General features: G+C 34.3%; 2 protein-coding genes across 3 annotated transcripts in view; one reads left to right on the top strand and one right to left on the bottom strand.

Annotated features, from left to right (window-relative positions):
- Positions 1–13684, bottom strand: part of Spn85F (Serpin 85F) — a 53823-nt gene that overhangs the window by 27062 nt on the left and 13077 nt on the right. The window contains exon 1 of one of the 2 annotated variants that reach the window (XM_074175051.1): positions 1256–1536. The exons of the other annotated variant lie outside the window; for it this stretch is intronic. Coding sequence (XP_074031152.1) covers positions 1256–1462 — 207 coding nt within the window. The 5' untranslated portion in view covers positions 1463–1536. Of the gene's footprint in view, positions 1–1255; positions 1537–13684 lie in introns of those variants that run through there. 2 annotated transcript variants of the gene reach the window in all.
- Positions 9240–12331, top strand: LOC111509144 (cuticle protein 7-like). Its single transcript, XM_074175259.1, has 3 exons — positions 9240–9305; positions 9390–9452; positions 11956–12331. The coding sequence occupies exons 1-3, from the start codon at positions 9297–9299 to the stop codon at positions 12277–12279; spliced, it is 396 nt and encodes a 131-aa protein (XP_074031360.1). The 5' UTR covers positions 9240–9296; the 3' UTR covers positions 12280–12331.

Consider the following 13684-nt stretch of genomic DNA (forward strand, 5'->3'; position numbering starts at 1 on the left):
AATAAATTATTCTCGAAATCAATAAATGCAATTTTTGTAGAGTTGAAAATGCATGTATTATACAAACTTATCAATTTCAGTATTGCAAAAATAGTAACCTACATGGAATTCCAAAAACTACTACAAGCACTAACCTCAATTATGTGTGATGAAATTTTGAATATTAACAATGATTTTTTGGTGCTCCCTTATACGTATTATGTTTTTCAGACAGAGAGTGAAATCGTTTGAAATGTTTGAGGTACTTCATAGGTCATTTTTCGCAGGTTGTTTTCGGCAGTTTGTGTTCAAAAAAACTCTGTGTATGAGATATACATTTTTGCATTTTTTAAATTTTCATTCTGAAGAAGTGAAAATCGAAATAACTATTCATATCAATTTGAGAAATGGATGTTTTTTACTGTGCCTAAAAACTACATCATTTTGATATCGACAGTGATATTGATGTTGATACTTTATTTTAAAGAAACGTTGTTCTATATGTAACTATAAGTGTCGTAAAAACAAACATTTCTGGAGTAGAATATAAGTTGGAGCCTTATGTCGTCAGTTAGAGGTACTATAGATGAAAACGTAACCAGTTCCAATTTGGCCATTATCAATTCAGAAATTATTCACGACGAGCATAAGGAAGCTTGAGGAAGCTATTGTATAGCGAAACACGTGTCGCGGATTTTCTAAAACTCTTTTATAGTGAAAATTATACAATAAACTGTATTGATTAGTTTTTTAATATGGAGTTTCATCAAGTAAAACACGGACTAACAAAATATTTATAGAGCATTGGCTGAACATGAAAAACGTGCTAACCAAAATAGAACGCGCACAACTAATTTATCATTTTACAACCTCCGCATTGTTATGGTTCATCAAAAATACATATAGGTACCTACACAATGTTTTTTTGCAAATAAAAGCACTCTTTCTAATTACCAGAACTTCAACACTCTTTTCGACGTGTGTTTTACTTCCAGGAAATGAAGAAAACAGTTTCCTTCAACTCTCTGGTGATTATTCACTAGTATAATATTGAAATTTGTGTGTACCGCTGGCATAAACATGTACTCAGTACCCTTAACTTACTCAGTGGGTAATACTCAACCAATTCTACCAGTTTAGAATTCGATATGTTTTTAGATGAGCAGTAATTCCCCATGCAACCACCCCAATAACTTTTTTGCAACCATTTCTAGTTGAGAAAATTAAGTCCTTCATTTCAAAATCATACCCAAACAGAAAACAAATAAAAACTCACTGCTAACAATCTCAGCCCTAAACTATTGATAACGTTGACCATAATATCTCTAGGAACCACTGGTTTCTTGTCGGGATGGGGATACGTGTGGTACTGGTACCCGTTCCATGATCCCCCTGCCCTGTTGACGAGCCCCTGGCACCCCAAGACGCCCCATACGCACCACCAGGTCACCGCCGACACAGAAATTTTCGACGCCCGCTTCATAGATATGCGCCTCCTAGTTCTTGTCGCGGTCGCGGTTTGTGTTCAACTGATTCGGTGGTCTCATCACTACGGATGGCACGCAGGATGAGGATGGCATTAGCGACAGGTGCAGGCGGTTGAAACCGCGTGTTAGTCTTCAGGGGCGAAGGTCTCGCCGAATTGTTCAAGGACGTCGAAGACCGGTAAGACGAAAAGAAGACCCCATCCCGTGGATTTTCTGTCGGTGTTTCAATAATGGTCATTTTTTTCTGTCACGACTTAGAGTTTTTTACTGCTCGAAGGTCATCTTTTTTTTCATTATAATTTCAAATCCATTCATCAATAATCATACACAACATACTGTGTGACATCCTGTACATAAAGTTTCCCGCTTGTGGTCAAAAGAGTTTGACTGCCTATCACGATTGTCGGCCGAGCACGGTGAAAAAAAAATCTCTCTCGCTTCATAAGAAGCTCTCATCTTACATCCCTAATACAGTCCACTCAAAGTCCAAAAAGTATCGCTGGTTAGGTCGCTACAATTCCTGCAACTAAAAGAAGAGAACTGTAATGTAAAACCTACTGTCTGACCAACAATGAGGGAAAACAACTATACTTTAATCAAATTCATCATCAGGAAATTGGGTAAAATCGAAGAACATATTTGGAATATTCTTTCTGAGTCATTTTTATGAAGGAGTCAAAGTTTCTATCTGTTTTCCGGGTTTTTCACCTTCCATAATCTGAAAAATAAATTAAGCTAAATTAGAAAGAATCTGCTGAAGTGCAATAAAAGGTAACGGAAAATTTCATCCCTGAAACTAATCATAATAATTTAGCATGAAATGTATTTCATATATTTTTGCAAAACTCACTGAGATTCGAAAATTTAGTTTTCAGTATTTCAGTAAACCCGGTTTCGGATTTAACCCCATTATTAAGTATAAAACTGATATGTGAAATTTGAAAACTTGTTATATCGGGAGTTTTCAGGTAAGATGGAAGAACAGGTAGTTGAACGAACCAGGGTGCTTGTTTAGGGGTATATATTTCTGATTTTCAATCAATTTGTGAATTTCCATGGCTTACAACAAATTCATTTTTTCCCTTTATTACATATGGGTGGGATTTTGAGGTTATCTTCACTTATCTTGTGTTTTGATTCTTGAAGATGTTCATACATTGTAGATTTTTTGTCCAAACAGACGTGTTCACGAAGCCTTACGTCAAAATTTCTACCGGTTTGGCCTGTATATACCTAGGTACTGCAGAGCATTCGTAACACTCTATTCTGTATATACATGATTTCTTCATTCTCATTTGGTTTGTGCATTAAACAGAGTTCTGCCTGAATTATTATTACTCATGAAAGCTGTTGTTATTTTGTATTCAGAGAAGTGAATTTGAATATTTTCTGAAATTTTACCAGAGTAGTCTATGCTACTATACTTACATTTTTGTATTCTCTACAGTTTGGGTATAATTTACTTATAAGTGTTTTATGACCTTTACCTGATATTATCTTTTCTATTATTTCAGGTAAATGGATTGCGAAAGCTCTGTGTAACATTGACCTAAACGCGGATAACTTATGTAAGAGTGGACTGAAAGAGTCAAAGGAAATTGTAAAGTCTGTGAATGTGTTTTTCCAGTAAATATTTAATTGAAAACCATTATTGACTCAAATTTACGCGGTTCAACGCGGTTTAACCCGGACAACAGTATATCAAATTACTGACCGCGGAAACCTATCCAAACACATAGTACGCCTCTACGGGGAGGAAACACTCAAAGACACGAAAACTTCTGTGTGACCTCACATTCCTTAAAGCCTGCAGAACACATCAAGTCATACCTAAGGCATTCAAGATCAAATATCACAATGAAGCGGAAGAGATTAGACGAATTCTTGACCGATCCAGCTTCGCCCTCATTCGAAAAACCATTCAGAACATCAGACGTGATCTCCATTACACCAAATTGAGTTTATACCAATGTTACGGACGTTTATCAAATTCAAAAATTCATCCAGTGATTTGCGACACATTTTTCAGGATAAACCATGAACTAGCGGTTCGAAAATTAGATCCAGCATTATCTCTCTTCAAACACCACCAGGAAACAGGCCACACAGTAAGCTTCGAAAACACCAAGATCATTGCTACGGAGAAAAATCTTCAGGCCACGATAATTTGGGAAGCAATCGAAATTGAAAAACGCCTCAACTGCCTTAACAAGCGAGATGATTCGCAGAGACTACCAGAAACATGGAGAACATTGATTTCACGCAAGATACCTGAAAATAACTCAGGTACGCGGTCAGGCAAACCCGATACCTGCTACAATAACATAAATATGGGCCCCGAACAACAGAGTGACCAGTACGAACTTAGAGTGGAACACAGCACACATAGAACTAGTAACGAGACTTGGAGACAAGGGAGATTACGACCCCGTCCTCGAGTACAAATCTAAGTGATTCTTGAGAATGGCTTCAAAGCAGGAGCCGAAACGTCGAAACGATGAAAATCACAGACGCGGTTCAATCCGGACAACAGTATATCAAATTGCTAACCGCGGAAACCTATATATATATATATATATATATATATATATATATATATATATATATATATATATATATATATATAAAACAGAAGTTAATATCGGACATAGCACTCATGAAAGTGGCAAACCATAGACACGTGTTTCGGGCTTTTGGCCCATCATCAGTATGGTGCAGCCAAGTGTAAGGATGGGCAACACTTGGTTACCAAAAGATAGAAATACAAATGCACGGAGCCACCAACAGGAGCCAACCGCACATTTGTGGTTTCAGTTGATAGATCTCGTGTTTGCCACTTTCATGAGTGCTATGTCCGATATTAACTTCTGTTTCTATATCAAGACACTCAATAACTTTCATATTTGTATATATATATATATATATATATATATATATATATATATATATATATATATATATATATATAATCTAGAACGGTTAATGCAGTCAAGCTGCTGGAAAATAATTCCATGAAAATCAAAAAATAAATAGATAAGTACTCTTTGATCATTCCCATATTGATTTCAATTTAAGAGCCACCGGTATACAGCTGTTTCAGCCTATTGGGCATCGTCAGTACCGGGCAGGCGGTCCTCGATTGAATAGGTGGTTCCACTTATGTTTCGCTTGCGTTTACGCAGCTATTTTTATCAAGTACTTTCTTGGTTTTTTCTCATTTTCTCTTAAATCGAGGACCGCCTGCCCGGTACTGACGATGCCCAATAGGCTGAAACAGCTGTATACCGGTGGCTCTTAAATTGAAATCAATATGGGAATGATCAAAGAGTACTTATCTATTTATTTTATATATATATATATATATATATGTATATATATATATATATATATATATATATATGTATATATATATATATATATATATATATATATATATATATATATATATATAGTCGGAACAGCACTCAGGAAAAATTATTGGCAAACCGCGGACACGTGTTTCTGGCTATTGGCCTCATCAGCGCGGTGTAGCCAAGTGCAAAGATGGGCAACACTTGGTTGTCAAAAACGAAAAAACAGCACAAACGAACGGAGTCACCAACAGGAGCCTACCGCACATTTGTGATTTCAATTAGGAGACCTAGAATTTCTAGGATATCATAACATCACCACGGAGGCAGCTACAGCTACCTGCGTGACTTTCGAGTCTAGGATATAAATATGTATAGATGGATTAGTCAGAACACCACTCAAGAAAAATTATTGGCAAACCGCGGACACGTGTTTCTGGCTATTGGCCTCATCAGCGCGGTGTAGCCAAGTGCAGAGATGGGCAACACTTGGTTGTCAAAAACTGTTCAAGTTCAATTGTTTGGATTTTACTACACATACTTGCTCGGTCACTTTTTAAAAAAATCACCATGTATTCAAGAGTAATACCATAAACTGTGAAGGTCGAAGTATCTTCTAACAGTATTGAAAAGTGGATGAATGTTAACTCATGATGCGTGTCTAAAATCAGATGAATATTCATATAATGGTTATAATAACTATGAAGCATTCCGAGTATTCAAACTAGAATTGTTGTAGAAGGAAAGAGAAGAAGAAAATAACTCACGTCCCGAGAAAATTCTAAACATGAATGTGAACATTCCTGCCTAGAGCCTCCACATGACGTGGTAGTTTGTAAAAAACTACAGGATGTGTGTTAGAACCGAGTCGGTGATATTTTGCAAAGTTTTGAAAGGTAAGACTCTGGAAGGCAAAAAAATGAAGAGAAACCAACAACAAAAAATGTTTCGAATTCACAAACTGGAAACCAATGTCGACACTTCATATAGTGAAAGACAGGTGTCTTATCCGAAACTTTTCTTTATATGCTATACTATACAGTGCGGTCCATACGTATGGAATAAATTCATTTTTAGCGTTATTATGTACTATGTGAGAAAACCTGAAACAGGTCGAGTTTTATTCTTAAATTGACAATTCACATTATGAAAATATTATCCCCCACCAGCACCCTTCTGAATTATAAGCACCCCTTCGAAAATTTCAAATAGCAAAGGTGATCGTGTGGCACCTTGTTGGAAAGGGATTTTAGTCCTCTGTTCAGCAATATGAAGTTTTTTAAGTTTGGTGCAATCATAACTGAGAAAATTGATTTTTAGGATGTAAAATTTTGATAATGTCTCTAGGTATCACAAAATTTCACGTAGAATGAAGAAAATAATGCCACATAATATTTATAATGTATTTTTCAATGCACTTTACAATTAAATTAAATGTTCAAAATGACCACCATCAACTTCTTGACAATAACCGATGCGATTTTTGAATTATCGTACAAAATTTTGTATGACTTCGGGGGTTATTTTGTTAATTTCTTCCGTTATCTTAACTTTTAAATCAGCAATATTGTTTGGTCTATCAAAATATACTTTAGATTCCAAATAACCCCATAAGAAGTAATCGAGAGGAGTCAAATCGGGGTATCTAGCCGGCCATTCGATCGTTCCACGTCTTCCAATGCACCTATTGGGAAAAACCTCGTTTAAATAATTTCTGTACGTGCAAAATGCGGTGGAGCTCCGTCTTGTTGGTAGTCGATAGTTGGATCTATCTCATTTGGATGATTAACATCAGGAAAATGTATTTGTAATGTAGACACTAAAAAGTTAATCAAAAAAATCTAGATAAACCTCACCATTGACAGTGCCCTCAAAAAAATAAGGGCCAATAATTTCATTGTTAATGATACCAGCCCAAACGTTAACTTATTTAGGATATTGAGGGTGAGTCGCACACAACCAGTGATGATTTTCTCTGGTCCAATATCTACAGTTCTATCTGTTAACTGTTCCGTTTTAATGAAACGTCGCTTCATCAGAAAACACTATTTTGTTTATGAACTGCAAATCTACGTTCATTCTGTCCACCATCAATTTACAGAACTCTTGCCTTCTATCAGGATCATCTTCATTTACGTCCTGAACCAACTGAACTTTGTAAGGGTGGTATTTTTCTTTATGCAAAACTCTCAAAATAGATGATTTACTAGCATCATTGTCGGCGGCAAGTTCTCGAGTTGTCTTATGCGGATTTTCGTCAATCTCTAGAAGTACATCTAACTTTTTTTCATCAGTGAATTGAACATTTCTAGCTGGTTTTCTAATATTTTTTACATGTCCAGTTTCACGAAACTTTTTTTAAATTTTGCTAACTGTAGACTGCGACACGTGTTGACCAGGGTATTAATTATTAAAAATTTCACAAACTTCCTTTTGAGTTCTTGTTTTATTACCATAACCAATCATTATTAAAATGTCTATTCTTTGAGACTCGGACAAATGAGCCATAATTAAATTTAATACGCCCACAAATATTATACTGACGTCTTTTAGTAACTTTAAATACCAAAATGACAGCAGCCTACTAGATTCATATTAATTGTTTATTTGGCTTTTTGTCTAATATTTTAGTATCTTCAAAGATTTTTTCCAAGATTCAAGGTTAGTAAGGAGCGTGTTACAGGGATGGTCTGTTTAATAGATCAGGTTATTGTCAAGAAGTGAATAATGGTGGTCATTTTGAACATTTAATTTAATTTTAAAAATTAATTTCCTCAGTTATGTTCGCACCAAACTTGAAAAACTTTATATTGCTGAACAGAGGACTAAAATCCCTTTCCAACAAGGTGCCACACGATCACCTTTGCTATTTGAAATTTTCGAAGGAGTGCTTATAATTCAGAAGGGGTGCTGGAAGGGGATAATATTTTCATACTGTAAATTGTCAATTTAAGAATAAAAATCGACCTGGTTCAGATTTTTTTCACATAGTATATAATAACGCTAAAAATGAATTTATTCCATACATATGGACCGCACTGTATACTATACTGTATTATATACTTTATGTACGTTAAATTCATCACTTCATACTGATAACGATCAATTATATCCAAATTTTTGGGAAAGAACAGTTCTCGCTTTCTACTTCTCCATCTTCATACAAAAATGTGAAAATCAAAATTCAAAGAAAGGAAGGAAGTGATCAATTTCGAAAATTAACCCTATACAAAGATGTATAGATCATGCAAAGAAGTAACTTTCAGACACAAACTGAATGAAAAAGCCCTCCCGAAACAGCTACTTTCATATAAACACTTAATTACAGGAAAAGAAATTACTTTTGAAACAAATACTTTCATATGAACGCTGAATTGAACGAAAAACACTTTTCTCTATTCCGTTCGCATTCCAAACATTCGTTATGGAATCGAATGAGAAAACATTCATAGGATTCCTACACAATATAATAAACGAAAGAAGTAAAAATTTCACTTACACTGTCGTCCTCACTGGTAGATATCCGAAAAGAAGTTCATGATTTACACAATCAAAAGCTTTGGAGAAATCGCAGAATACTGCAGTTACGACCTCACCATTGTTGAGATGTGTGTAGACATGTTCAAGAAAGGAACATATTGCATCATTTGTGCCTTTTGCCTTCTGAAAGCCAAATTGGTTAATATATTGTATTTATAAAGAAAAGCTAATACCCTTTATTTCACCATTTTCTCTATGATTTTTGAGAGCATGGAGATAGGTCTGAAGTTATTTGGATCTTTTGCATTACCGCTTTTGAAAATAGGAATTACAAGAGCTGTTTTTAGACACGAAGGGAAATTTCCAAGGGAAATAAGATGTCTCCTAAATGTCTCCTCTATGTGAAAGCTCATTTACTGAAAAGCAAATTGACACAAATAACCTATTCGAAAGTAAAGGAAGGCATCTCGTAAATGTCCAATGCACAAATGTCTGTAAGAAATAATTCAATATTCGTCGTGGTATCATTCGGTGAATAAGTTCTTCCTGACAAATTATTGATTATTTCAGTGTCAATCGAGTGTTTTATCCATAGTTTAATTTTCCTCGTGAATAACCACGAATAATAGTTATAAAACCTATACTATTGTCTATTCTACCTGTTACTTTTACGACACTAAGATTTAGAAAATATTCCATTATAATGAATGATCGAATAAACTCTAAGAACGGTGCTTTCAGTCACGTCGAACCGTGACAAAATTCTTTCGCTAAGAATATTGAGTATGAGAAGAAATTAATTGATAAGTGACAAATTCATATCAATATCCAACGTTATGCCGTGGATTCTCAGCGGACCAAAACGTTACCATGCAATATCTGCAATCGCTTTGTGATACTCTTTCTTTACAAGTTTTTAGGTGAACTTTTGTGTATATAAATTGTGAATCAAGCTTGATATTGTATCAGTCTCAAGTTGTTCAAGCTAACTACAGTAGAAATGAAATCTGTAAGTAATGATGAAAATAATATTTCATAAAAGTTTTTTAATCGTCTGGAAAATATCATAATTTTGAAATATATAATTTTGCAGATTATTCTATTAGCTGTTGTTATTGGAGTTGCAGTTGCAGGCCATCACGGTGGAGGTGGACATGTAAGTTGAAACCTACTATAGTACAATTCCATAATAGTGGATACTAAATTCTCAGAAATATTATTGCATTAAAACGAAAACATTGTTATCAAGGTTGTGATTCTGTATATTTTCATCATCTGTTTAGTATAATTTCTGTACTCCATTGCAAGAGACATATTTAGGTAAAAACTTCAGTCATTTCTGAGAATTTGGTGCCTACTATTTTGAAATTATAAAGTGATATTCAAGAAGTAAACACTGCAAGTAGTATTATATTACAGCCTTCTCATATCAACAATTCAACAAAAATTATGTCTATTTCGAAATTGTTTATATCTGGATCATATCTAGATCTAATAAATAAAAAAATAAATTTTTTATAAATTTAATAAATATTCAAGTCAATTGAGGTTCAATTGATCCATCAACATTCATCATTATATTATGAGTCTGAGTAGATAATTTATATACAGTACAAAATTTTAACGAAAATACCATTTGGTCGTATATTTTTCAATCCTCCATCCACCCTTTCACCCATGTGTGGTGGAAAACCTAACGTTGAAAATAAAAAAAAAGTGAGGAAGTATTCCTTGTGACAACATGATTGATGGATTTTTTATACTGGATTCAAGAACAAAGGATGTCAAAATCAGTAGATGAATAACGAAGCTACTAATCAAAATGTGTTCTTGTGAGAAATTATGGAAATAGCAAAATTCATGACGTATTTTGACCGTTCAACACCCGATAGATAAGGCCCAAATTTATGACTAAAGCTTTTTTGAACATTATCTACTATTACTGGAGTGACTGAACGGATTTTTTGACAACCATGTATAGGTCCGTTAAAATAAATATTGTTTTCCATATAACTTAAAGAAAATAGTCTAACGGGGTTGAATCAGGTTATTTTGTTGGCTATTTGATGAGTCCTCATCTACCAATCCACCGATTTCAATTTGTATTTGGCATAAGTAATGAACAAGATACAAATGTTTTGTAATTGCTATGACAACTTCTATTCAAATACAATTTGATGCATATCATTGTTATTCATCAACTGACTTTGACAAACTATATTTGTTCTGTTAACAAGTTTAGTGATCCAATAACTTTTCTGATGAAAGGTTGGTTGGGTAACAGGATCAATTTTTTCTTGAAAAACCAATTGATTTCTTTCCGATGTTTCGAATTTCTTCGGCACGGCTCTGTAACAATGAATATTCATAAACATACCTCCTACAAAACTTATACGATTATTATCGTTTCAATATTACAAGAAATAATGAGTTATTGTTTAAATTACTCACCAAAAATTAGTTTCTTCGTGTTGATAATAATACTATTCTAAAAACCATCAGACATAGATGGTAGATTTTTTCAGAAAAATTATTGGATCACTAAACTAGTTAACTCAATAGTAGATACATATTAAAGAAAAATGAAAAACATTGCAACAACCAAATGTCCGAGACAACACCAACACAAATTGTGTGATCAGAATTTGTGATTCTGATAAGGCGGTGTTTGTTTTTTAATTAATGACAAAGAAAAATAATGAAAGAAGGGTTAATTATTCAGGTATTTTACTTATCAAATAGAAATATGCAGTATTAAGGCCATCGACATCTTGTTAACACTATCGCATTTGAGGATATGTATCAGTTCGCTCAAATCTAGAATAGCTGGATGATCAAAATAAAAAATGTGTCCACATTCTTATTCATGTTCAAATAGGGCTATGGGTTCTTTATATTTGGTTTCTTAGAGTCTCTCATGTGTTCTGAAATTCGTGTTCAAAGATACCGCCCGGTTTGACCAACATATCATTTGTGACAGTTTCCACAGATTTTTACACCATATTGGGTTGTATTTCCTGTGGTGTTTTTGTTTTTTGTTTTGAGAAACAATGCTTTCCAACTGTATTTTCATTTGAAAAGGCCACTTCAATTTGTTCGGTACAGAGTAGTATTACAAGTTTATCAGATACATTTTCTACAAATGGAATTTTGTGATATTTGGGCTTCATTCACCTTTGTATTTTGGGAAAAGGAACTTTTTTCTTTAATTATTTTTCCAATAAGTGCTCTGGGAAAATTATTTTTCACTAAGTAATTCTCAATTGATTGGTGGAGATTTTTGTTATGGAATTCATAATTAAATATGGCAATTGCTCTTGATTTCAAATTATATTTATTATTAAAAATCTATTGATTGGTCTATCGCAACAGGTACTTTGCCTCACCAATTTTAAAACTTGGGGTACTCCTTAGGGGCAAATGGATGATGAATTGAAAGTAACATGCTCCAATGGCAAGAACTGAATTTCTTGAATCTATAAGCTGTATAATGGAAAATGTGAAGATGTTCAGTACCATAAATAATGCAGTGAGCTATTCCAAGATTTTCATTTCCAAGAATGAGTTTTTTTATTGATTCAATATGTCTCTTCGTCTAAGTGAAGAGCGCAGGATGTCATTTGGGTTCTGTTATAATTATCATTCACATTTTCTTCTAGGACAACGCGCACTACAAATTCGAATATGGCGTTCACGACCCCCACACCCACGACCACAAATCCCAACACGAGCACAGAGACGGTAAACACGTCACAGGAGGATATACCCTGAAGGAAGCCGATGGAACCCACAGGATTGTCAAATACACTTCCGATCCCCACAAAGGATTCGAAGCTTTGGTAGAACGAGCTGGCCATGCTCAACACCCTGCCCATTATGGTAAACATGGAAAGCATGGTCACGGAGGACAAGGAGGCACCAGTTACGTTGGAGTTACTCACTGGAGCAACCAAGGTAGTGATGGACACGGCCATGGACATTAGGATTTATGTATTTATTTATCTGTTAATAAAAAATAAAAGGAAATGAAATGAAGTGCGGTTTGTTCTTTTTTCATTTATTACTTCAGAAATATCGAGTGTTGCCTCCTTAAGCTTGGAAAATAGCTTCCATTCTCCGTGGCATTCCCCGAATTAGCGTTCAAATATACTCCTCCAGAGGCGTGTTACTCTGTTCCTCTATGAACGCAATACGAAGTTCATTTCTATTCATAGGTGATCGGTCTTATGCGACTTCTCTCACCTCTATTAACATAGATCAGATATACTCAAATGGATTTGCATCTTGGGAACTTACCTGATTGCTGCATATTGCAAGTACGTATACAAAATTAAATGCTTTATTCATTAATCAATTTATTTGAAAAGGATTGTAATATCAAAATGAATGAAGAAACAATCTATAAGGAATGAACCAAGCTAGCATTGAAGATGGTTTTGAGCGTTGACCAAAAGCTCCTAGATCATAGAAACCTACTTTTGTTTTCCAATTATTATGGAAGATCAGAATTTGTTGGCACCCGAGGGCAAAACCGGAGCCCAATATCAATGCACAGGACTGTTTCTACTGCCATAGATCCAATTAGTAGTACTAGGCTCTACCACGAATGCATTGCTGGATTCAGTTGTCTTCAAAGAACAAACCTGAGTCAGAGAAGGCAATTAAATCTATGTTTTTGACGACGCCATCATGACATAAATAGAAAACTCAAATCAGGAATATCAATGATGAAGGAGGCTTTCAAAAGAAGACGTCTGTAGGATTAACAGACGTCCCTAGATGAACAAGAAAAAATTAATTAAATGTTTTTGGTAAATGATATATTTCTAACTTCAAACAATTTTTTTCCCATCAGTAATATCAGGCTGTTGTTTATTTTTCCAGATTCGTCATAGATCTAGATGTTTCCAATGATACGGATCTAGTAGTTTTTATGATTTTTTTTTATTATGACGGAGAATATGATATACTTGTTTTTCAAAATTACCAAGCTTTATTGGAACAATGAACTCAACATATGAGAAAATTAGTGATTCTGGTTGAACATCAAAACTTCAAAGAGGATCGTTTTAGAAACTATGATTATGGGAAGTTGCGTAATTGAAATGAATTCATCTCAAGGCACCAAACTATTATATTCATATTTTTTCAATCTAATCCAATTTCGGAATTTCAGTTGAGACAAAAAAATGAGTAACATCATTGATGTGAGGAACTTCTGTGGTTTGTGAGTCTATTACCTTTTTCATTTATTTCACAATATAGAAATTTGGTTTTAAGTCTTAGATCAAGGTGCAAAAATGAAATAATTCGTATTTCAGTCCAATACTTTCCCTAAGTGTTGCTTGAAATGAAATAAAAAGAATATATTTTTTCATGAAAAATGGG

The sequence above is a fragment of the Leptinotarsa decemlineata genome, unplaced genomic scaffold, assembly GCF_025532065.1.
Source record: "Leptinotarsa decemlineata unplaced genomic scaffold, Ldec_3_MD MMD2_tig00000882_RagTag_RagTag, whole genome shotgun sequence".
Classification (NCBI taxonomy): Eukaryota; Metazoa; Arthropoda; class Insecta; order Coleoptera; family Chrysomelidae; genus Leptinotarsa; species Leptinotarsa decemlineata.

Excerpts from the sequence above, each read along its gene's own strand:
- LOC111509144 (XM_074175259.1), top strand. Across the intron at positions 9,453-11,955 it reads ATCACGGTGGAGGTGGACAT|GACAACGCGCACTACAAATT; the intron begins GTAAGTTGAAAC and ends ATTTTCTTCTAG.